This window comes from Ostrea edulis, chromosome 4 (assembly GCF_947568905.1).
Source record: "Ostrea edulis chromosome 4, xbOstEdul1.1, whole genome shotgun sequence".
NCBI lineage: Eukaryota > Metazoa > Mollusca > Bivalvia > Ostreida > Ostreidae > Ostrea > Ostrea edulis.
The window spans coordinates 44,848,659-44,876,158 of NC_079167.1; the positions used below are offsets into that span (position 1 = coordinate 44,848,659).

At 35.5% G+C, this 27,500-nt stretch overlaps 1 protein-coding gene across 2 annotated transcripts in view; it reads left to right on the forward strand.

The window, feature by feature from the left end:
* The window catches only part of LOC125671014 (collagen alpha-1(IV) chain-like), a 33,675-nt gene extending 14,003 nt beyond the window's left edge, over nt 1-19,672 (forward strand). For both annotated transcript variants that reach the window (XM_048906495.2, XM_048906496.2), the window contains 9 exons: nt 6,990-7,187; nt 7,574-7,608; nt 7,700-7,853; nt 8,239-8,445; nt 9,115-9,149; nt 16,101-16,170; nt 17,920-18,039; nt 18,233-18,358; nt 19,304-19,672. In XM_048906495.2, coding sequence (XP_048762452.1) covers nt 6,990-7,187; nt 7,574-7,608; nt 7,700-7,853; nt 8,239-8,445; nt 9,115-9,149; nt 16,101-16,170; nt 17,920-18,039; nt 18,233-18,358; nt 19,304-19,362 — 1,004 coding nt within the window. In that variant the 3' untranslated portion in view covers nt 19,363-19,672. The remainder of the gene's footprint in view (nt 1-6,989; nt 7,188-7,573; nt 7,609-7,699; nt 7,854-8,238; nt 8,446-9,114; nt 9,150-16,100; nt 16,171-17,919; nt 18,040-18,232; nt 18,359-19,303) is intronic.
* The last annotated feature ends 7,828 nt before the right edge of the window (nt 19,673-27,500 follow it).

Here is a 27,500-nt window from a genome sequence, read left to right on the forward strand (position 1 = left end):
ACCTACACACTTATTCCTTAAAGGACACAACGCATAAACATCTATTAGCCATTTCATAAATAGATTAGATTTAATCGACAAAAAACCAATTATCACGTCAATGGCTTGTAAATAACATTGCATAAAGTTGTTTTGTTCTATGTAAGGGTGTCGGAAGAAAGGACTGAGTATTTTTCAATTTTTCGAAGAAAGGTATGAGAAAAAAGACGTGGATAAAACAATTTGTTGGAGCAATAACTTTACCTTTAAAAAACACCCAGTCACCTTTTCAAAAACCACTTGGACAGAGACCCAGATAAACTGCGAGAAAATGGATATATCGGAGCTATAAGCACTGCTAGTCTTCAAATTCAATACACACTCGAATCAACTGACCTTCACCTTGTAACAACAACAACAACAACAACACACACAAGCAGATATATATATATATATATATATATATATATATATATATATATATATATATATATATACATACATACATATACAATGTAACTTGTGGTCCCAGTTTCTACCAACTGACCAGATTTACAAAAAAATTAAAGACACAAAATAATTGGCATATATCGCATGATATATGCCCACAAACTTTTAAAGAAAAAAGATCGAAGAGATGAAATTGAAAGTATATAATAACAGTGAATATGAAATCCATTTTCTCATCAAATACACACTATATTTCTGCAAAAATCATTTTGCATAGAGTGTCGTAGTTATATTCAGAAACCTGTACTTACCCCCAAACACTTCGTTCGCGTTTTATGAGTAGGTCTACAATGTTGAAATTGATGATTTAAACCCATCTTTGTCGATCATTTCATCTCTTTCACGATTTGATTTGTTTGGTAGAGAGTATCTACATCCCGATAACATAATTTTGTGATGATTATATCGCCCTTTCCCTCACATTTCACATGTAATTTGCACAAAATCGCACCAATTTGCAATGTGTCGCATGAGGGCATGTTGGCATCCCGCGAGGGCTATGCTCCTTGTTTTTGACTGTATCACCAGGCTTTAAAATTTGACCTTTGGGCTTCTAAACATGAATTTTTTTCATGATCTTTTTTTATGTCATATATTTTTTCAGTTTTCTTTTCACATTTCAGAATAAAATATGGCGCGAAAAAAGTCAAATCTTTCTATGAATAGGGTGAAAAAGTGAGCTGTCCTCAAAACTAAAACTTAAAAGCTGCAAACTCTACCAACATATACATGTATACCATCGAATCAATGTCCTGTTTCAAATCGCCCCCATCTATTAGAAAGCATACTTGTACACCCTTGAAAGAACTAACGCCAAAATGAAGGGGAAAATCCCACCAAGTAGTACACCACATGTAGGGAATTCGAATGTTAGTAAACTTTAGCACAAATCTCGCAGATATCATTTCCACCATTATCAATTATCAATCTCCTCTTTGTGATCAAACAAATTATTATCATCCGCAAAACGATCTTCGTTTACTTTCTCCCTATCACCAACTGACTCCATACCCTGCAAAAATAAAAGTGGATACATGTATATACATATCTTTAACCAAGCTGTATATCAGCATCTAGTCATTTGTGTGGGAAGGACAAGTTGATCATCTTTGATCATTGTATATTCCTACGAGAAATTTAAAAGGAATTATTCATGTTAAAGTATGTTTAGACTGTATGTTTTAATGTGTGACTCCATCAACGGACAAACGGATGCAGGACAATGCGATCGTTACATGCATATGTTCGCCCTGCTCCACAAGCGACACAGAATGTACATGTACATATACGATTTCATAGTTTGATAAAAATAAATCATCCATGGAATTTATTATTGAATATTTATATCTACTTTTTAATCCTATAATAGCGAGCGAAGCGACGCGACGAGCTCGCTCCAATGATTACACATATGAGTCTAGCCTAGGTCACGCAAGCCGTTTGACTTCCCACTCGTAGAACACTGCATTGACAAACGGTTAGGTGACCTAGAATAATATGAGTCACGTAATTTGCTCTTAAAGATGAGTATTACCCATAATGCTTCTGGAAAAATGTCGCCGTCACTGCGGTATACTTCATTGACAATCCCGTAATTAAAATAATTAGATTGTTTAGAAAGTACCACAAAAGTTTTTATAAAAGTTCTAGACAAGCTTTCTCAAATTTTGCAGCTAATGATAACGTCACAATGCACTGTTTACATCAACCACGTTATATTTCCCGCGATAAATGAATTGCCTGAAGTCGTGTTGTAAGATGTTATGGGTCTTCGCTCGTCTCAACGGTCACACTGTAAACATATTAAAGGGCATTAGAAAGTTTTAATGATATCTTTTAATAACTGTAAAGACCGAATCACTGAAGTCTGTTTGGCGTGGACACTTTCGAGCATGGCGTCTGCATTTCCGCCCCGCATGTGCAGAAAGAAAACAAAGCTTTGTTGACCATTTCCGTCTTAGACAACGTAAATGCACCCCATTCGATGCCTAGAGAAGTTAATCCTAACTTTAATGTGCTTAATAATACCAACCGAACACAAGACATTAAGCCAAATGCGTGATTTTTCAACAATTCTTCATTCAGTAACTCTGCTTTCAATTTATCGAATTGACATCATGACCGACTTGCACCGGTTCACTACTTTATAGAGATTGTTACAATCTGCTGTTTACGATTACCTAAAGGACAAGGGACGTTATTGGCTATATACCGCCGAGATTTTTTTCATTTTTTCAACTTTCATACTATGCTTAATTATTCTTTTTATTTACACAACTAGGATGTTCTTCTAATCCCACTTGCATGAAAATGACGTAATATTTTATTATGACGTCATGAATATACGCTAAAGTTGAGCTGTTTAGCGGAATCTGTTGATTTGAAATAAATTATGAATAAACTTTAGCAAAAACAAATACTTTTGCATGCAACAACCAGATTTATATTTTGCATGTTTAATTATCCATTAATATTCTTCTTTCATTATCAATATGGTGTCGGTTGTTGGCTGCAAACAATATGAATTTTAAAAAAGAATGAATGCGAAATCGGCTATTTTCGATACGCAAAGTCAATATTTTGCATGTTATAGAACTGAAAAATAATAATACTTTTGCATGCAACAACCAGATTTATATTTTGCATGTTTGATTATCCATTAATATTCTTCTTTCATTATCAATATGGTGTCGGTTGTTGGCTGCAAACAATATGAATTTTTAAAAAAGAATGAATGCGAAATCGGCTGTTTTTGATACGCAAAGTCAATATTTTGCATGTTATAGAACTAAAGAAAAAAAAAAACTTTTGCATGCAACAACCAGATTTATATTTTGCATGTTTAATTATCCATTAATATTCTTCTTTCATTATCAATATGGTGTCGGTTGTTGGCTGCAAACAATATGAATTTAAAAAAAGAATGAATACGTAAATCGGCCGTTTTCGTTACGCAAAGTCAATATTTTGCATGTTATAGAACTGAAGCAAACTGTTCCATCATTTAACCTCATAAACTTTTACTTACTCTTCGATTTAATAAATACATGTATGTCCTGTCAAACAATTAATGCTTTACCTAGTTTGCCATAAATATCTGCACCTAATAAATGCAGATGTCTGCCTTTCGAGTCACGGAGGCGGATCAAAAATCCACCGCATGATGAATGGAAATTATTCTACTTTCGTTTTCAAAGGTCACGGGAACATGTCTTTTCAAAATAAGATTATTTAAGAATAAATTGAATTTAAAAAAAATATATAATCAAAGACACGCATAGACCTGTAATAACTCGAATTTATTTTCTTTTTACAAAAATCGGACCAAAATTCGTTCATTTTCGGCAAAAAATACGTTACATCTCAAGAGCTAGATAGTTGGGATGTATGTTACTTTTTTCGCTTTTTAAACTATCTTTGATACAAATATATCAAATATAATGCATAAAACTTGTTGCTAATAATATTGACGTGTTTGTGCGGGTTTTTCTTTAAAGCAGTTTTCTTACATCAATTTTAACGTACATGCATGCATGTATATATATGATGCATGTTGAAATTAGATGTTACTACATTAGTAATTAGATATTGATTCCAAAGGTTCTTAAAACGGTTTAAATTAAAAATAAATTAACAGCAAATCATTATTTATATCTTCCAGCGAGATGTGGTTTCTTTAAAACGTCGAAAACCTGTGATCGATTTGAAACTTCGACCATTGTTGTGGCAGCTTTTTCTCTATATCGCATATTGATTGATTGAATATTGCTTAACGCCCCTCTTGAGAATATTTCACTCATGGAAACCTCACCACTGCCGGTGAAGGGCTGCACAATTTAGGCCTATGCTCGGCGCTTATGGCCATTGAGCAGGGAGGGATCTTTATCGTGCCACACCTGCTGTGACACGGGACCTCAGTTTTTTGCGGTCTCATCCGAAGACCACCCCATTTAGTCGCCTCTTACGACAAGCAAGGAGTACTGAGGACCTACTCAAACCTGGATCCCCACGGGGTCATATATATATATATATATATATATATATATATATATATATATAATAGATGCACATTTACAGGTGCACTTATATAACAAAGGTAATTGGGTAGGATGCACATGTGTATATATACATGTATAGATATAAATATTCAAACACCGTAGTATCGAAGAGGGGTTGCCCCTCCACTTTTGGGGAGGGGGGGGGGGTGATGTCGACCATTTCCTTGCTATGGGAACAACTTGACCAGTCTAATGACACTTCAACTTTTATCAATCTTATAAAATATATAATATATGTGTTGTGGTGATTTTTATTAAAAGTTTATATTAATAGTATTGATGTATGCCCCTCCATGATTAGGAAAACTGGAGTATAACCGTAAGGTTATGTACATATGTAGACGCTTCTCTCTCTCTCTCTCTCTCTCTCTCTCTCACGTCAAGGTGTTCTGGATAGGCCTGGCCCGCACATTGAAAAATGATGCATGATGTTTATTAAATTCGTTTTTAAAAAAGGTCTGTTGTAGTTACATATACTGTCTCTTGGAAACAGACACGTGGCATCATTTATTGGGGGTGGAGTCGAAAGATAAGTTGGTAGTTAACTAGGAAATGAAAAAAAACCTTTCTGCCTGATCTTCGAATTCTTAAATCGCCGGGAGGGGGGATATTCTTTGCTACATGGGTTCAATTCATAATTTTAAGCCTATTTTTTTCTCATTCAATACTACTATCAAAAATGGGGGTGGGGGGTGGGGGGGGGTCACTCAATATTTCCTTATTCGCATATGAAAATAAGTGCCTGGGAAAAGCATTTAAATATACTACATTGTCTATACATGTACTCAAACAACTTCTCAGAGTCTGTTCTAGATTTAGACTGAATGTCGGTGCATACAATGACATGCCCATTTATCAAAGATGAACACTATATGGGGAGAGAGAGAGAGAGAGAGAGAGAGAGAGAGAGAGAGTTGGAACTACTCTTTGTTGACCATTTAGGGGAATGTAAAGATATAAACATGACGCATTTTTGTGAGGGATTTTAAATACATTTGCTATATGAAATATACCATCTGAAGTTAATGTATATATTACTTGACGTGTTTTGCTGTACCCAAGAAAATGATATCCCATTCATGCAACATAAATTTGTATCGTTTAGTACATGTACATTTACCACACTTTATTCAGTATGTTTTGTAAATACCCACAGCAGGCAGATATATTTTATTCGTATCATGTACTGTAACATGTATATTGCATACACATGTAAGCAGACCTGTTATATAGTCCTTGGTGTACATAGCATAACAAGTAATTTTATCCGACTCAATCAACGTTTAAAAAAGGAAAAAGAAAATTCAAGAGCCAATTTATTGTCCATATTTCATTTGAATAGGAAGATATCGAACAGCACCTTCGAAAATATGATTGCATTCTACTCAACAACGTTTAACAAATATATTAACACGCATTATTTTCCTCACTCTAATTAACACAAGATTCTTCCGCAAAATGTCTATGACCACGATTAAGTTACATGTAAATGAATAATGTATTTTCAATAGCATGCCAGTTTTCAATAGTCTTTGATATCAATGAGTATTTTGATATAAAAAGTTAAAATTGTAACTTTTAGAAAAATATTCTAGAAGAATCAGGGGACTGTAAATCCTATAACGTCGATGACGTCGTTCCGAAAAAGCGACCGTCGGAAGACAGCGTCTGAGTTAACAATGCAATATTGTAACGTTATATTCTCAATATCAGCAACAAGTAAATGGTACATGTTATATGTGAATGAAACGAGAAAATTATCACCTTTCTACCTGCAAAATGTGATCGGTTTTTGAAACGCGGCCAATTTTGGCCAATAACGTCCCTTGTCCTTTATAAACTGTTTAAAAGTCAGATTGTACAACATTGTTAATAATTTAATGTTTTTGATATTTGATTGAAAATCAGTTCAAGAATCGGATTATTAAATTTTGTTTTAGGAATTTTAAAATATAGATAAGAAATGCACACATTAATTAGGTTTTACAAACGTAAAGATAAGCAATAAATTATTATTATTTGAAAGATGTAGTCTGATAACTGCAACGATGTGTGCAAATTTTCATAACGCGAGTTAATTTATATGCACACACCGTTACAGTTATGAGACTACATCTTTCAAAATATAATAATTCACTGCTTAAATAAATTTAAAAATTGCTTTCTGTAACCTAATTAGAACTCATTTATCTAAAAAGAATACACTGTACTTTGAGGTTCAATGCATGCAGCATGAATTGATTTCAACATTTTCGCCGATGTAATGGAGGATTATAGCGCACCTGCCAGGTGTTTCAATGTGCAGATTCGTGTGATCTCATAATCGCTTCCCTTTCTAGTGGAATATGTGAACGGGCAATTATACTTCGCAGTGGTATCTGACCTGCAGGTTACATTCCCTAGGTAATGAAACTAACCTCTAAAATGGCGTGTGAATTCCAGGACCACCTGGATTTTCGGGTGAAAGAGGAAAAGATGGATTACCTGGAGAGCCTGGAAAACAAGGAAGCAAAGGAAACCCTGGCGCCATAGGTCCTAGTGGGCCCCCAGGACTGCCAGGCTCGGACGGGATCAGGGGCCCTCCAGGGGTGTCCGGACTGAAGGGTGAAAAGGGTGATGCTGCAGAGGACGGGATTACAGGTAGGTTGATCTGGTGTAAGATAGACTTTTGTCAATTATTATATGAAAGTCCCTAATACTATAGTACATCCATTTCAATCAAAATAAAAAAGGGTGTTCCGATAGCACAGAACTACACCAAACTTTAACATGGTTAACGTGCTTTTGTAAGTCAAACCTATCCTTTGCGAAAATTGGAAGAAAATTCACACTGTAGGGCTTATGTAGTTTTGTCTTGATAAACACATACAGATAAACATTCCCACATATAGGACCTAAACATGATATCCTTCATGGAGATAATAAATTTTCAAAAATGTGATAATGAAATATTATAACAATGCCAAATGTACATTTACACGCAGCTAAATTTTATGATTTCCGTGCTTTCTGAATTTCTGTTTCAGTTGACCAGTATACGTTCCTAGTTGAAAAAATTGATGTAAGTTTTTGACTATTATATTTGAAAAAAATATATCAGTACATGTAAATGAGTTATTTCTTGGTGAAATTCATCATTTTTCTATACACAGAATTTTGAAAACAAGAATGGTTTACCTGGTAAAGAAGGTCCGCAGGGTCCTCCTGGACCTCCTGGCCCCGAGGGTTTACAGGGACAATCTGGAATACCTGGAGTGAAAGGAAACCCAGGGGAGAGAGGCTTTCCAGGAGAAAGAGGTCCACAAGGTAAAATACTTTTGGAATTACATGTATCTTCAAGTACATTTAGCAGTATCATTTTTCTATCAGACCTTAATTTGATGTGCTGTTTTCATTGTTTTGAAACACATACCTTTTTCTCTCTCATCCACGGCCATCCGGTCCGACCTTGGCCGTGTCAAACCTAAGACGTAAAAAATAGATCGTGACTGCTCCTAAATTTGTGGTCCTTCACCTATAGCTGGTAACGAGCTTCAAACTTTGAAAAATTCAAAAACTAGAGGAAACCATTTTCGAGAATCTTTTACACATATAAAGAGGTTCTGAATCTTTTGATCAACATTTCTAATTTGGATTTCGTAATACGTGTACTCGGGTAACTATTAAGGTTCATGGACCTCTTGCTTTTAAGGATCTATAGGACTCCCAGGAGAACGCGGTAGAGATGGGCGACCTGGATCCAAGGGCGAACGAGGGGAAGCAGGCCTGCCAGGAGCTCCTGGGCCAATGGGTCCCACAGGAACGACGGGAATTACTGGTGAGCCTGGTCGCCCAGGGAACCCAGGATTACCCGGACCTCAGGGTGAAAAAGGAGAAGCTTCACAATTTCCTATTTCAGGTACATGTATATGTCATTTGAAATAAATAGAATTCCAGGTTCAAAGGAAACCATTCTCGTATGAAAATACCATAAATACCCCTACTCGGTCTTCATTTTACATAAAATCACAGTCGATGGGATCCTTTTCCCCCTGAAAGATGTAGATTTCTTATATAAGCTTCCCATATTTTTATTGAAATCCAATAAGTACCGAAACCTGTCTCGGAGATTAGTTTTTAGATTGACAATCTCAGCTGCCTGTTACATAACATTACTATAAAATCCTGTAGGGTTTCAAAAGGAAATGATATTCTATGGGAAATTAAACTCCCTACGAAAGAAATAAAAATAATGTAGGATTCCAACAAACTACATGCATAACAAAATTTTAAATATTTCGAAAGATTATTTTTAAATAATTTCCTTGGGATTTGTGTCTCTTAAAAGAAATGAAATTTGCTAATAGGAAAACAAAAACTTAAAAACTTGAAACTAAAGTGGTCTTTCACACTGCAGGCAATGAAAAGCCACATTATATATACTCGTGTCATTCGTTTGTTTTTATCAGAAAATATTGTGTGGTTTTTCTCTAAAAAACAATGCAATATGTATTGAACATGATATCAAATTAAAAGACACGAGTTTTATGAAATTTCGTATTTCAAATGCAGAAATATATTTTTTCAGTTGCTGAATACAAACTTCTGGTGAATCGTGTAGAGGTATGTAATGAAATAGTAATATTCTGAAAAATTTGAAAAGAATAGAGTATTCAGTTAAATCGTCGTTGGTCTTCATTCATGCACAATACTCAAATTAATGCAGTAAGACATAAAGACAACACGTTTTATGATACAAACATACAGCATTTGACCCAATGGTAGGTTGTATTGGCGAACGAAATCGTTATAACGACCATATAATTTGCGAAATGTTGACTTTAAACGGAACAGTTGAAACCCCTGCACCATCAACTCAGTAGCCTGCCTCCATTTCAAAACTGACCATACACAGAGCAAGCTCTTGCGTATCGAATCAGTTGAGAGATATAAACACCATATGGAGGTGATAATGGAATATTGCTACATAGATTTGGGAAGTTGACGATGGAGAAGCTGAATTCATCCCGGTTGTCATAAGTGATTTCACACGTTATTTTTTCCCTCTCGTTCCACTCCTCCGAAAATAGCGTAAATGTGATGGGACTTTTTCCAAATACGCAAAGACGTAAACGCCGTCATGGACATCGTTCATATAAAAGACCAAGTATACACGGTGTCACCCTTGAATTACTTTTACCTTACGTCAACAGACAATTAGGTCCACATCATATTCACACAAAACTTTACCATGTCCCACTGAGGGTTTTGAATACGTTATTTGAAGAAGCCCAAGCTAGTCCATTACTTGCATTTTTCAACACCACAATCAATGAATAACTGAATTATATGATTATGGCTGTTCCCCATCACAAGCTCTTTAAACCACCACGGGTTATGGGTGATATTCCTTCCGAATCACGCCGCCAGTTCCTTAAACTTAAATTTACTAACATAAGCAACATTCTTTGTCATAAAAAGGTTCAGTCTAGTATTCCAGCATATTTCAAGTTCAAGTCTACACCCTTTATTTCCTACAAATATACTTCTACTATTGCATCCAAACTTTTTAATTACAAACAAACTTTACATTGCCTAGATATAGACCATCTTATACATAATCCACCTACGTGTTCTTGTTCTTTCAACTATAGTATAGCTGGACATGTCATTACTCGTGATATCGATGTAGTTGAAAATGAGGACCTGAAAGCACTTATTTCAAAAGTTCCCAAATTCAGAGAACCTCAGTCTTTCAATTGGCAACATACATTCATCTCTATTATGAATTCTGTCAAAGAGTATGCCAGGCGATGGGTTAAATATGAAAAACAACTTGATACCTTGTTAGAATGGATAAAAAGTATAAGAGGAATATTAAAATCACGTATTAGACACATCAAAACAAAAGTGCCTACCATATATCCTTCTGTGTTTAGTAAACCAGAAGTGATAAAAGAATTAGATGGGTTACATGAGGAATATATTTTGGTTCCAGCTGTCAATACTTGTAACAACATTGTTTCTGTTTGTAAGACTCACTATTACAACTGTATTTTAAACGAACTTGGCATTAATTCCACATTTGGTTATCCTACTTATACTCCAACTGCCCTTTCAAAAGATGAAATTCTTCAAAATCATACTTCAGTTTTAAACACATTTAATATACCAGTCAATGGAACGAATGAATATGAGTTGCCCTACCTATACAGGATTCCTAAACTTCACAAAACCCTTACAAAGATACATTGCTGGATCCAGTAATGTTCTACCATGTTCCTATCTTTGCTCCTCGCGAAAATATTAACAGCTGTGAAGGAGAAACGTCAAATGTAGTGTGCCACAACATATGCCAGAAGTGGTGTAAATCAAATGTGTATTCTAAAAAAAATTTGAAATCATAAACCTTTTCTTAAATCAACAACATCAAAACGTATGGTTTTTCAACACTTTACTCAACCATTCCTTATGATAAATTAAATACTAGACTTTTTGACATCATAGACAGTTGCTTCTTCAACAAAAATGGAAAAAGGAAATATTCAAATCTAGTGATCAGTCATTCAAAAAATTATATACCACTCTGATTCTACGCACAAGTACTCTGTAAAGTGAAGTTATCCAATCTCATAACTCCTATAAGCAATACAAAATATAGAGTTGGGCAAATACGGAACCCTGGATATACCAGAGGTGGGATCAGGTGCATAGGAGGAGTAAGCATCCCCTGTCGACCGGTCACACCCGCCGTGATCCCTATATCTTGATCAGGTAAACGGAGTTATCCGTAGTCAAAATCAGTGTGCTAAGAACGGCCCAACAATCGGCATGATATTAAAAAGATGCTGGAGTTCCTCATTGACAACATTTTCGTAGTCTTTGGTGATCAGGTCTTCCAACAGTCTATTGGAATTCCAATGGGCACAAAATGTGCTTCTTTATTAGCTGACCCGTTTTTATATTCTTATGAGGCATAATTTATTCCAAAGCTTCTACATGAGAAGAAGGAAGCTCTTGCTGTGGCCTTCAACTCGATATTTAGATATATCGTCGACGTTTTATCAATCATTTTTATTCATATGCCGAGTTTCCCAGTTTACTTTCGGAAGGTCGGTGGTCTCATCCCAGGTACATTCTATCCGGGTTCTCTCTTCCACCAATAAAAACTGGGCGCCACCAGATAACTGAAAAATTGTTGAGTGTGGCGGAAATCATCAATCAATCAATCAACATATGCCGATTTGATATATTCCAGAGAACTCGAATAAAAGAACACCACAGAGTCTTCCACATCTGCTTCGTAGTTAGATATTTTATTGAACATAGATGTCAACGCCAAACTAACAACTCAATTTTAGGACAAACGGAATGACTTCAGCTTCTCCATCGTCAACTTCCCATATTTAAGTAGCAATATTCCATTATCACCCGCATATGGTGTTTATGTCTCTCGATTCGATATGCAAGAGCTTGTTCTGCGTATGATCAGCTTTTAAATGGAGACAGACTACTGACAAACAAGTTGATGTCACAGACGTTTCAACTGTCTCGTTTAAAGTCAGCATTTTGCAAATTCTATGGTCGTTATAACGATCTAGTTTGACAATACAACCTGTCATTGGGTCAAATGCTGTCTTGAGTGTTTCATACCAATTGTTAAGCCATTCTTTACACACTGATATTGACTACGGATAACTCCGTTTAGGCCACACCAATTTGTAAACTAGTTCTTCGGATTTTCAAACAAAAAAAGTGAGGCGAGAGGGCGAAATTATTTTACAAATATTATTTTTAATTTCGGAGATAAATATTATGAGGCGAACGAATACAAGAAACATAAATATTTTTTAATTGAATTAAGTGTGATTTTAAAAAGCGAGCGCTTAAAAATAAAGATCTAAATTCATCAACTATGTTTACCACATGAACTTAATATTTTTCAACTTTGTTGATATAGTTTACAATAAATAAGAAGTATTTCAGGTTTCAAAGACTTATTTTCTTTATACCTAAAACATGTACTTTGCAACATAAACTGATATAGCTGTAGAACTGTAGCTCTCTGAAAAAATATTTTGACGGAACAAAATATCTTTTCAGAGAGCTACAGTTCTGCAGCTATAACTGATAATGTCTTTTTGAAGAATTTTATCTAAGTTTCATTTCTACAAACTTTCGATTCAGAGATGCATATTGCTAGGGACATGTCCAGTTTTGAAATCTCCATTGCATCGCTTTTAGCATTTTCTTGAATTTTAATAGGACACACTTAATCAATAATCACCAAACCTTTTGTGAAAGTGTCTTCACTGTGGGACCGGTTTAAAATAGTCCTCAGTACCCCCTTGCTTGTCGTAAGAGGCGAATAAATGGGGCGGCCCTTCGGATAAGACCGCAAAAACTGAGACCCGTGTCACTGCAGGTGTGGCACGATCAAGATCCCTCCCTGCTCAATGGCCACAAGCGCTGAACATAGGCCTAATTTTTGCAGCCCTTCACCGGCAATGGTAACGTCTTCATGTGAGTGAAATATTTTCAATATATAATCAATCAATCGTATGCTGTCGATGTTCTCTAAATAGTGGCATCGAATAGCGCTTCAAAAGTTCCATAGGATTCCAGTTCGATTGCAGTATAAGGATCAACTTCCAATCCAGTGTTATGAAGTATCGTACATATTAAGATAGACATCATGAATAACTTAAAAACACCGTATTACTCTGTTAGGAAATTTCTCGAGAGCCCGCGCTTATGTCATTTGTCAGCCACATACATCAAGGTCGTTTTTGCGTTTGTTGTAAAAAGTCGAAAATATTTTACGGATATTTTTGGACACGCGGGCGGAAATTATATTTTGATAATATTATAATTTGGATTTATTTCAAATAGGAGCGGCGAATCCGACGAACTAGATTACAAATTGACATGGCCTTACCTGGTCAAAATATAGGGCTAACGGCGGGTGTGACCGCTCGACAGGGGATGCTTACTTCTCTTAGACACTTGATCTGGTATATCCAGAGGTCCGTGTATGCCCAACTCTAAATTTTGTATTGCTTATTGAAGTTATGAGATTTCAATCACTGTTCGTTATTTTCACCTTTTCATACAAAAAGAGAGAGTGATACACATTAGATCTCCATTCACTTCCATATACATGTAAACTAGTAGCACGGCTGCTAATGAGCAATTTAGCTCTTTCAGAAGCCAATCATTCACCACGGCAGACATATTTTCCGCCCCATGAGAAGTAAATGACCAATAAATTCTTTTTACTTTTATATATGTTGTAACATATGTTAGTAGTAATGTTTCTTGAAGATATCATTTAATTTTACATGTTACACACTTTTTCATTGGTTGAAAAATTATTGGAATATCGTATCCAACGGAAAAAAATAAATGGCCGGAACTACTTTCTATTGGAATGTTGGGGATTCCTCTGGATGCTTCGTATTTATATATAGATTAGGGAATCCTGAAAAGAAAAACTTAACAGTTCTATCGATCTATATAAATTCATTAAACAAACAAACAAAAATCAAATATAAATAATAATTAATTATGCAAAATGAAATAAACATGGCTATTTGAGGATACCCCCCCCCCCCCCTAAAAAAAACAAACCCAAACAACACACGTCTGCTTCTGCAATTCTGGGCTGTGAGTTAAATGTATTCAACCGGGATGACAATAGTCCAGTTTGCACCTTGTGACAACTTCCTTCATGTCACAAACCCAAATACCAGGTACACCGCACACTGTCTCGGAGATACTGCAATATCGTAGCCCTTAACGAGTATGATTTCGAACTCTGGCATAATATGTTTATGAGTGGGCACCGAAACGAGGATTCCGTACGACGTTACAACAGCTGTGACGCTAATCTGATAAAACTCGAAAAACCCTATGTAACACTCACTTGTCCACCTGGAAGCCGTGACAACCCTCAAGAGAACCCTACCTGGCATCCACGTCATGATTATGCACGTGTCCCAAGCCACGCTTTCCGTTAGTACCGACATCGAACTTTGCACTTAATTCCAGTTCCACTCAACAAAATTCCAGCAATTTTCTCTCAACAGGACTTATTTCTAACTCATCCTTTTAAAACTGCATTCTTCAGTCCACAAGAAACCCGTTTGCTCAACAGCAAACAACAGTTCGTGGAGGTCGTCATTAGGCCTAACGGATTTAGTTTGTTTTTAAGTTGTGCATTCACAAATTACTACGCCCATCTCGAAATGACATAGAATGTAGTTCAAGAATAACTCGTTAATTCAACTCAAATCAAATAATGTCTTATCATATTAACTCAATGTTTTAAAATATTAAATGATAAGGAATGAATTTATTATTTTTTCGTTGGATGGAGGTATACCACGAAAAAAAAAAAAAGACGGAAAACTTTTGCATCATGCGCTACGGCTACATTACTGATATTATACATCAAGCATAGCTGCATTTTGAATTAATTTATGTGCATCAACACTATACATGTTATGAAATTAAAGTAACTCCACCCTCCTGTGATGTCATCAGATTTTGCAAAATCAATGATTTATTTAGATTTATGTATGATACGAACATAAATTTTGTTGGAGTCTTTTCCTATAGTTATTGTAAAAAATCTTGTTAAAAATAAAATATTTCAAAAGTCTAAGTTATAGATGAATAATCAATGATACGTATCAAAATATTGAATCCAAGGGCAATAACTCAGTTTCTATTGATTTCTTTATCAAGTCTATTATGTGATGATTTTCTGTATTTTTTACAGACATTTTGTATATTTTTGTGGAGATACAGTTTCATGAAATTGTTATGAATGCTATTATATCGTCGTAATCAGTTTGTATGGAATTTTGATAACACTGTTTAAGGAAAATTGCAATTTTCTGACGGTGATATAGGATTCTGTTTATGTACGTCTCACATCTTAAAAAGTGTGATGACGTATGTATTTTATTTGATAATTTGTTAGTTTTAACTTTAATGAATGGAAACAAATACACATTTTAAACTTGTATCAGATAAAACTGCGAGTATGGAGTTACCTTAAGAACCTTGTATATTATAATTGCATTAGTTGTTTGTGAATATTGCAAATATTAGATACGTTTTGTAAGGTTGAAATTAACGGGGAGGGGTGATATTTATATGCGTGCATGGAGACTTACGCTTGTTATATAGATCTATATACTTATGAGAGTTTTATTGTTGATATCAAGTACAATTTTGTAAATTTGTTGACATTGGTAATTGTCGTAACAAAGCTACAATGCGGACTTTCGCATTAATTTGATTAAATGTATAAATTTAGACCATGGGTTCTCTCTGCAAATACTAATGTATATGCTATCACCCCAGGGCGCAAAGCCGCTAGTAATAAATAAAATGTTTGGAAAATATCACAAACGTTTTCGAATTCCAGACAAGCTTTCCCACACCTTCGTACTTTTTTGTTCACAATGCACTGTTTACATCAACCGCGTTGTATTTCCCGCGTTAAATAATTTAAATGTCCAAGGTCGGGTTGCATTCAAACATGTTTCATTTATCATCTTTCAGGAACTAGAGAAAACAGTAGCTATATGCTGTGCTCCATCAACAACTCCCCTGATCACCACGACACAGTTCCGTAAGTCATACATGATTGACGTCATTGCAATTGGTTGTCAGAAATCTTCTCTACAACCGCACATGTGTAAGAAAAACTAATTGCATAGTGATGTAGAGCAGGAAGGCTTCTACCAAAATTGTAAATTTTATGATTCCCGGGGTAGAGGTTCTGACCCCAGGACGGGGCCAAACTTGGTACATAACGTTTAAGTAACATCTTCTTTAGTGCTGTTCATGCTAAATAAAATCTACATGGATGTTTAGAAAGAGCAAGTAGTCCTTTACCAAAATTGTAAATTTAATGATCCCAGGTGTATGGGTTTTGATGTCAGGGTGGAGCAAAATGGTCAATTATTAAATGTATGAACAATAAAACATTTTTAACTTCTTGATAACTAACATTCCAATTCTTTTCAAATTTTGTATGACGCATCAATTGGACATTTAAGGGGTTGGGGGCATAAATTGTAAATTCAAGGACTCCGGCACCCCTAGGGCCTGAGGGGCGGGACTAAAACTGCCGGAAATTGACCAATTTTCAAACATCTTCTTCTCTGCAACCGCACACGTGTAAGACAAGAGGCCTACAGGCCTTATCCGTCACCTGAGCACTAGTTTTTTTTTCGTGTTTTTTTTTATATTTTTTTTTTTTTTTTTTAATAATTTCATCATTTATTAGAAAGTATACATATTATTAGTTGGGATAAAATATCCTCGAATACTCCCGCATAATTCTCACCAATGGTGCCAAGGGCCCATTGGATTGAATGTATTTCATTATGATTATTATTTTATGTAAGGCATATATATAATTTATATAGAAATACATAATATCACTATATTTATAATGAATGCTGGACAACTCGCCCCCAAGACAACTCGCCCTCAAGACAACTCGCCCCCTCTTAGGACAACTCGCCCTCTCTCAGGACAAGTCGCCCCCTTCTCTTGAGACAACTCGTCCCCCAATATTATGTATAAATATATTATCACATTTTATTTTTATTTTGTGTGTGTATGAGTTATTTACACTATAAAGATACTTCTTTTTATTTCAAAATATTCTAATAGAATTATACACATATTTAATTATTGCATTTCAGAAAATTTATATTTTTCATAAATCAATTGGCAAGGAAAATTATATTTACTGATCTTGAGGTAATTTATTAAATGTCTCCAATACTGAGAAAATTTATGCGAACACGTCTTATTGTCTGTGATGTATATACTATCTATAAGAAATTCATAAATTTTTGCTAATACACCTCTTGGATTTAGACCAAAAATAATAATTGTAAACATGTATGATATGAAGGAGCGATTTATCTCAAGAGAGGGGGCGAGTTGTCCCGAAGAGGGGGCGAGTTGTCTTGAGGGCAAGTTGTCTTAGGGGCGAGTTGTCCCGATGTGGGGGCGAGTTGTCCCGATGTGGGGCGAGTTGTCGTGAGGGCGAGTTGTCCTGATACCTTTATGATGACATATATCAAATATTTGTTACAAGTATTTTTCAAAGTCATAGAAATATCATATACAACGTTGATGTAGATATAGCAACAGTAAAATAACATAGAAATTACTTAAGGAATAATGTATAAACAATGTAGTCGTAAGTTAATAACTATGCGATTAGTACGTGTGGTCGTAATTTACACAAAGATTTTGTAATCGTATATTTAGTGTAAATAACCCCCACGTGTAAATTTCCACGTTTACAGTAGTTAACTAAGAAATTTCATGTACATGTACGCTACATTTTTACATTCAGAGTGTGAATCTAACCAGCATCAATGTGGTGGCACTAATCCAAGATGTATACCTCAAGACTTCGTTTGTGATGGACTGGGAGACTGTGATGACCAATCGGATGAATCACCAGATCTTTGTGGTAAGTCACATCTAGTTCTAGAATACTCTGGATAAATATCAATAATTATTATTACAAAAAGTTGTTGTACTTTTTAACACTCTGGTCGTCTATCGCTTGTAATTAATCTTTAGATAATTAAATCATTGAACGGTTTCATCATTGCTTCCTATAGAAAGGGAAATCATAATTGATATTTGAATTATGGGTTTAGGGAAAACTCGACCAACTTGCCCAGAAGGCTTGTTTGCCTGTAACAACGGCCAGTGCGTGAGATCAGATGCAAAATGTAACGGGGCTCCTGATTGTGCAGATTTAAGTGACGAGGCAAACTGTCCAGGTATAACTTTTGATACAGAACTCGCATGTGATGAGAGGAAATGTTTTACTGTTTCACCTTCTAAATTTGTCCATAGGGCCATCTTATAATTTAAAGTTAATTCTTTTTATGTTCATTAGTTAATATGGCTTGCCAAGTAGCCTTTGCTTGTTACTTGATAAAGGCAGTGAAAACAGGACAGTGATGTGAATTGAAAAAATGTCATTTATTTTGAAAATGACGAAGTTATATAACAGAATAGCTAGTGGTGGTTGGGGGGGGGGGGGTGTCAGAATGAGTCGAGTCGAAAACAAAAATACAAGAACATATGTATCACATAGGTATGATTATGCAATCTAATCCACTACAACACATAATGAAATATCGTTAGTCAACACATACATATGTATTGTATGTATACTAGTGTATCAATACTTTACATGTAACATTATACTAGGTGATAATGTTTAACAAACAGACAAAAAAAATTGTTCCTTGGTATTATGTGATCATATGATGGTGCAGGGGTTTCAACAGTCTCGTTTAAAGTCAGCATTTCGCAAAGGTCGTTATAACAATCTAGTATGCCAATACAACATATCTTTGGGTCAAATGCTGTCTAACGTGTTTCATGCCGATTGTTAGGCCGTTCTTGGCATACTGATTTTGACTATAGATAACTTTGTTTACCTTATCAAGATATAGGGCTCACGGCGGGTGTGTCGGTCGGCAGGGAATGCTTACTCCTAGGCACCTGATCCCACCTCTGGTATATCCAGGGGTCCGTGTTTGCCCAACTATCTATTTTGTATTGCTTATAGGAGTTATGAGATTGATCACTGTTCGTTATCTTCACCTTTCATACCAAAGCATTCCAAATCACTCTAATTTGAAATTTTTGATATGTCTACAAGTGAATGCATGCACTTTCAAATATACGTTTTACAAAATCATATATTATTTCAGATGAGGACATTGAAATAAGTGGAGATAATGTAAACCGAGGTGACATACCAAAAAAATAATCCAAAAAGGCTTATCACATTACCTTGCCGCACGCCACGGTTGTATTTTTGGAGTGAGAATTCTTCACAACACCGCCAACTATGGAGATTTATTGACATTTTCATTTATGTTTTATTGATGTTTTTTTTAAAAAAATAATCTTTTGATACATTTATAAACTCGTATATCTTGAGCACTGTTTAAAATAATGTCTGTATACTTCGTAATTATGTAATAATTTTTAACAAGATTACTTTTACTAATCGTATCATTTAATAATTCAAAAATTTATATCCATTTCTAAAATACAATAAAATATTTGTAGCCAAATATGATTCTATATGTATGTCCCCGAATCTATAGAGCACATATGAGAGGAAGGAGAAGAAAAATTTGAATATGTGTGAACACCTTTCAGTGATGATTCTCCGTTTTGTATCATGCTTTCATGTGTAACTCCATAGTTGGTATTTTCACTTCACTTGGTGCATGGATTCTTAATCATTCTAATCAAAATAGAAATGTTGTGTTGAATGAAGCGTTTACCATTAAAATAGCTAATTAATTTTGCACACGTTAGAGTTCATTTGAGAGGAAGAAATCTTCACTTGTCGAACATTCATATTTCAAAGCGACATAAAAAAAACTTACCGGTTTGAATGTACAATGTATATATGATAGATGTATGGTAGAATAACCGATCTTACTAAAGAGCACGATGATATTTGCACAAACGGAATGCAAAATCTACATTGTATCGTAAATATATTGTGTTAGTCAAAAAAGAGACAGATTGCAAGCACATCCTGCATGATATCTAGATTGTAGACCATACACACACGCACGCACGCACACACGCACGCACACGCACACACACACACACACACACACACTGATAGAATTGTTTGCAATAAATCAATATTCTTCAAATTTGAATATACCGCCGCGGTGGCCGAGAGGTTAGAGCGTTCATCCCGCATGCGGAAGGCCCGGGGTTCGAATCCCGGCCGCCACACACCTAAGTCGTTAAAAACAGGTAGTGGCAGTTTCATAGTCAAACGCTCGGCATCAGGTGTGAATGTCACGGGTCCTCGGAGATGACCTTAAAAACGGATGACCCGTGTCACAGAAGGTGTGGCACGCTAAAGAACCCTCACGTAGGCGCCGAGCATATGCCTAAATTTGAAGCCCTTCACCGGTCTCCATATGAGTGAAAAATTATCGAGTGAGACGTTAAACAATCAATCAAATTAGAATATAATAAGTACAGTGTATTTGTATCAATTCTGTGTCAATGTAATCATATCCATTTAAGAAATAAATTTCCTTTTTGAAAAAACATGAGGGCCTGAACTGCGACGCTTTACGCCGCATACTTCGATAAGTATGCAGGGAGATGCTTTACGCCGGCGTACTTCGATAAGTATTCTAGGGGACGCTTTACGCCGGCGTACTTCGATAAGTACTTTCATTTCTGTTGGAATTCCTAGCCGTTAGAATAGTCGTACTATATTTATCAAGATTCATACGCACATTGTTCACATTCATGAGGAAATCGCTATCATTTCAATTGGCAAAGATATCGGAAGCAAAATCATTGGAAATGTAGATAAACAGATATGAAAAACAGCATGGGTGAATCATTCACCCAGATTTTGCGGTTTTATCAATGATGTTTGTACCCAGTCCTGTAGGATTTATTCTTAACTTCACATACTAAAACTAGGGGGAAAGTAGGTAAACGGATTATTAATTCGGAAAAATGGATATCGGAAAGATGGCGCAGATTAATATAAGAGCTAATACAAGACATAATGAGGGACAGACAGGAGACACATGAACTCTGTTGTAATGATTTTCGGGTCATTTTCCGAATAACGCCATTCGTACACCTACATCTGTGTTCAATGGTATGTTTTGACCCGTTCCACTCCCACCTGAAATTACGTCCTACGTGCTTGATATCTGGGAAATCGTCTCCAACTCCCAGAAACAAATCTTATGTATTTAAAACGTCGTTGGCAGTTTGTTTGTACATGTACATATGGTATGTGATTGGAGAGATTTTTCTGCAAATTCATGCTTTGAATGTTATTAGGTAGAATGCATATGTGCATGTCATGTATCAGACTTATTTTTGAATGTTAAAATTGAGAATGAAACACAATTCAGTTGAAAACCATATACTATGAAATCATTTCTTTATGAGAGATATTTTGATTTACACTCTGCTCCTGTGAAAAAATATATTGTACGTGTCGTGCATATAGTGAGAATGTTTAATCATAAGCTAATGAGAAGAGCAATCGTCTTCCAGAAAACACACATACTTTGGTGATCGAAATTTTTGGAGAGAAAGTAGATAGTAGCGGAGAGGACACTGATGCTCCTGCGCCGAAAGTGAATAAAACTGAATATGGTTTAATTGGACGACGAATCAATTTCAAAGAGGAGAATCACAATAAATCAACAGATATGCTGGACAAACATATTGGAAAAGATCTGATTCTCCCACCCCCTCCAATACCGAAGAATGAGACATTACGAAAAACATTATTGACACATGTACGAAATATGTCCGAAAGCTCAGAATGTCGGAGCCTTGCTTTAGAGTACTATCGCAATGAACACACTGATCCAAGGAAAGAAGAGACGTTATCGGGGGCCAATCTGCAACGCTCTCATAGAGTGGAATCTGTGCAGTTTGTGATTACCAATGCAGGGGTTGACAAGTCGGGTGGGATGTTCCTTATTTTGACGTTTTTCCTCGTGTGTGTGATGTGATACAGATGTATATACTTCGCAGATATAACTCATCGTCACTTTCAGACTTGGTGTAAATGAAAGTTATGTAGATACAAGGTAAATACCTCACACGGCAGCAATCACTTAACATTTGACATTAGTAGGGTTTATCCGAGATGGAAAAATCTTCAAAACTCTATAATTTTTAATTCAGTTTATAAGCATGTAGTATATATGCTAATGTCACATACTAAATTTGGAGTTGATAACTATAATTATAAAAACAACCAAGAAAATTCGGAACTCCGTCATCGTGCCTAGTTTCGATGCAGTTCAGACAGCATCAAATCTGGGTCACCGTTTTTGCAACAACAAAAAAATAAAAAAAATAAAAAAAAATACGCGAGGGAAATAATCGTGCAAGCCTATATTACATAAAACAGCACACAGGTATACATGCAATCTCTCACCAGAGGGCGTATTACGCTGCGATACAACACCTCTGTCAACGTCTAAATCAGTAAATGTCAAGATTCTTGGCAAAACTTACCTATACCTATAGCATCATGGATAATAATTTTATAAGTTTTAAGTTTTATGCTTTAAATCTTAAAGTAGGTACACAAGAACAACGAATTCCATGATTATACTAGTATTATTGAATGAATGAATATTTATATAAACCTTCTAATTCGCCCAGGTGTCTCATATTTACCATCTTTTGATTTTAAAAAATTCAGAGAAATGTTTGATTTGCTCAGATATTATCATTACAGTTCGATATGCTAAGTTGGTTTTTGTACATTTTGATATAACTTTTTAGACGTTGACAGAGGTATTAGTGGAGCGTAGCGGGAACGATAACTCTGGGTAGAGATTGGTATACATGTACATGTAACATCCATATCTGCATTTTAATTACTTATAAAGGACTTCTGAACCCTGTTCATATTAATCATAATACAAAATGCCATCAACTGTTCGAAAGCAGATTTCGAATACCCACGATTTCAGTCACATTACATGAATACAGTAAATTGAGCCCATCCGACTGATCAGACTTCGCTCACCGACTACAGAAAAAATAATCGCGTGATTAATTAAGCGATTTGATGTACATGTATATTTCATTGATATGTTCCTTTTGTACGAAAGCCGATAGGTGTCAGGGTATAGAATTAATATTCATTTTAACTGGCGGCCGCCACTTAATTTATGTGGCAGCCGCCACTTATCTGGCTACCGCCAGCTAAATTAACCGGCACTTAATTTATATGGCAACCGCCACTCAATTTAAATGATTTATATGGCGGTTGCCACTTATTCAATTTCTATTTCTCTCTCTCTCTCTCTCTCTCAAAACCAAAGGGGTGCAATCCCTTTAATCTCCCTCTCCTCTCCAATACTTAGTAATATGTATGTGATATTTACGGAAGCCGATAGGTGCCATGGTATAAAATTAATATTCATTTAACTAGTGGCCGCCATTTATCATCTGGCGGCCGCCAGATAAATTAACTGGCGACCGCCACTTAATTTTCAACTCCTCTCTCTCTCTCAAAATGAAAGGGGTGTAATCCCTCTCCAATGCTTAGTAAAATATATATGTGATTTATAATTAAGAACATTAAATTATTGTTTTTCGATTTATATAACTTACAAAGTTATATAAATATTGACGATATCAAATATCGACAGTTTCGCGCACGAGCAAATCTTCATGTGTACTTAACATACCAACGTATCGGACACGTAGAACCAGGGCGCTGACCCTCCACTTTTTGGACAACGTTCATTTTCTGTTATTTTCATATGCAAACTAGATTATTTTCACAAGTGAAATAAGATTATTTGGCGGCTTGGTCCCCACCCCACTCTTTTGGTGGTAGTAATGAATGGTAAAAATGTAATAATGACTGAACTGATAAATTGAAGGACGAAAGGAGCCCCCACACTCTAATTTAGGAGTACGAAGTTTGGGCAAAAGAGACATTTTTAGATTGTAGAAACAATTTCTCACCCGACTGTCCCTACACTTTGAAAAACGATGCTACGTGTTTCCGTACTATTCTAAATCTTCCGCCATGTATAAATTAATAAGTGGAGGTCGCCAGATAATAAGTGGCGGCCGCCAGTTTTCACTTTCACTTTCCACTTTTCATATTGTATACATTTTTTTTTGTTTATACTCTGTAATCGAATATGTATTGTGTTGATGAGCCGTAAGGCTTAAAGCCAATAAACAATACAATATTGAAATGATATTAAAATTGATTTCTTTGACACCTGTCGATCAAACGGTACGAAATTTGAATTTGATCTGTAGTTTGCCACTCTGAAACTACACTGCAGTTTCAAATGAATCCTCGCAAGCATAACGAAAAATAAAACTCCAGAAAACCTGGGACAGACTGACAGACGGGGTAGCGGATAGGCAGTGAAGAAACCTCTAGTTTCACAAACCAGTAGGGGATTAATAAGAGGACCATGGGTCTTAACGGTATGTCATGTCAAGCGTTGCAATATTTGATCTTTTTCATTTGAATTGTATAGTTTTCCATTTGTATTCTATATTTTCCATTTGTATTGTATAATTTTCCATTTGCATTCTATATTTTCCATTTGTATTGTATAATTTTTCATTTGAATTGTATAATTTTCCATTTGTATTCTATATTTTCCATTTGTATTGTATAATTTTTCATTTGTATTCTATATTTTCCATTTGTATTGCATAAATTTTCATTTATATTGCATAATTTTTCATTTGTATTGTATCCCAGTGATTGTTTATTTTGATTTGTTACGAAGGATTTCATTAGTTAACGTTGCTTTGAGAATTGTTTACTCTAGACGTGCTTAGCGCACAGGGCTGTAGCAATGAGGGTTCTTTAACGTGCCAACACCACACAGGATATCTGATTTTTAAGGTCATATCGGAAAGACCCGTGATTCTCACTTTTAAATGCCGAGTGTTTAGCAAAGGAGCAATCGCTACCTATGTTCATGTCTTAGGTTAGATGCGGCAATGGCAGGAGCGGGGCTCGAACTCACGACCTCCCGCTCACAAACCAAGCGATATATCACAGCGATACCACGACCAGGTCCATGCAGGACTAGGTATTTTTAAAAATACGTAGCTAGCTCTAGCAATGGCGAATCCCCCCCCCCCCCCACATAACATTTTTTAATAGAACTGTCGAGAATAGCACGCACATTTTATTTAGTCAGAATTCAGTAGATTCGGGGGATTTCGGTTCTTGAGTCGCCCACCAATTGTTAACATCGATTTTGGTTTCTTACAACTATTCATTGGATTAATCTTAAGTTATCGTTTATCTAATTTGGTAATGCGCGAGATGTTGAAGAGGTCAGGCTCAGGGGCCACGTTTCGCAGGAATGTACCGTATTTGCTAAATGCAATGACGTAACCCCCCACCCCCCACCCCCATTGATTTATCGCTTTTATTCGCCTAATGTGATCAGCACATTGAAACTAGTCTCATATTTAACCACTGGCTGTCAGATCTAGATAATTCTGAACGAAAGGATGCAGTAAACTGCTGGATGTCTGAGGATTGTCTAAAGATCCCTGGGGAGTCCAGGACAAAGCCTTGGTGGGGGGTTGTTGTTGTTGCAGGGGGAGGGCGAAGTCCCCTGAAACAAGTGCGTTCTGACTAAATAAAAGGTACATGCATACTTTTTTTTCGGCATTTCTATACAAAATATCATATTTGTGAAGGAAGGGGGGGGGGGGGGTCGCCCGACGCATGATTCGTCATAATGCTAGCTACATGGATGTTCAACTAGTCTTATATGGAACCGGTCGCCGTGGTTCAGTGATATACCCTTTGGTTGGTCGCATGTTCGAGTTCTACTCGTGTCATGGCTGCACCAAACCTTAGACGTAAATATAGCTAATTAATACTTCCCCATACGCATGGCTATTTAAAAGTGCGAATCACAGGTCTTTCGGATAATGTGACCTTAAAAGCAGACATCCCGTGTTGTGACTGGCGTTGGCACGTTAAAAAAAAAAACCCCACTGCTACGGCACTGTGCGTCTTTGTGGTACGTCGCCTACAGCTGGTTACGGCTAAATATAAATGGGACCTAAACTAATGAAATCCTTTGTAACAAATCAAAATAAACAATCCCTCAGATACAATACAAATGAAAGATTTTGCAATGCAAATGGAAATTATACAATGCAAACGAAAAAATATATACAATACAAATGGAAAATATAGAATACAAATGGAAAATTATACAATATGAATAGAAAATATAGAATACAAATGGAAAATTATACAATATGAATAGAAAATATAGAATACAAATGGAAAATTATACAATATGAATAGAAAATATAGAATACAAATAAAAAGAATTTACAATGCAAATGAAAATTATACAATGCAAATAAAAAATTATACAATGCAAATGGAAAATATTGAATACAAATGGAAAATTATACAATACAAATGGAAAAGATCAAATATTGCAATGTTTGACATGTCATATTAACGGTCATCCGAGTATCATGTGACGATCTATAAATCTTATTATGTACAACATGTAAATTTAGAGTCATTTTGAACAATTTCTAAAGAAAATATGTTGATGACCTATTAGGACATAAGACTTATTGTTACCATAAAAAATACGCTAGCTAGGTATGCTACATCTGTGATACAAGGCACATTATTTATTTGAATAAAGTTTTTCATCATTTACAACATGCAATATTGTTAAAAAATTTGCACAAAAACCCCATGTGGTCCGCTGGTAACTTGTTTGAATCATAGCTTTAACCAAGAAAATAAAAACAAACAATTTTCATGTGTTCACCTAGTTTTATCAAATCTATGACAACTCTTAAAAACTCTATCAAGTTCAGTGAGTCGCTGAGGCACTTCTGTTTTTAAGGAGGTGTGCTACACCGGAGAAAATTGATATGGATGATAAAATTATGTACAACGATAGTTTGAAATTGAAAACTTTCAAATTTACTTTATTTAGTCAAAAAATGCAGTTTTAGTAGAAAGCAATCTGAAAAAATTAAAAACTTCTGCTGGACTCGAACACACGATCTACAGTTCAGCAGTCGATGTTCTAACCTACTCAGCTACTCTGCTAAGCGATAATTTTTTTAATGAATAGACAAATATTGCCAATACTTATATTTAAATTTAAAATTGAGCTGTTCCTAGCAAAATGGGCTCTTAAGTATATTAGTTCTAAAGTATGAACTATAGATAATATCCCTCAAAATATTAGAGCAATGTTGATTGTCGTTAAAATATTACAGTCAATCAAAGATGACAACCAACTCTTGATTGGTAACTATGACCTTTTTCTTTACAAGTAAGCAAAAATGACTTCACGTTTTTTCATTATGACGTTTTTTGAA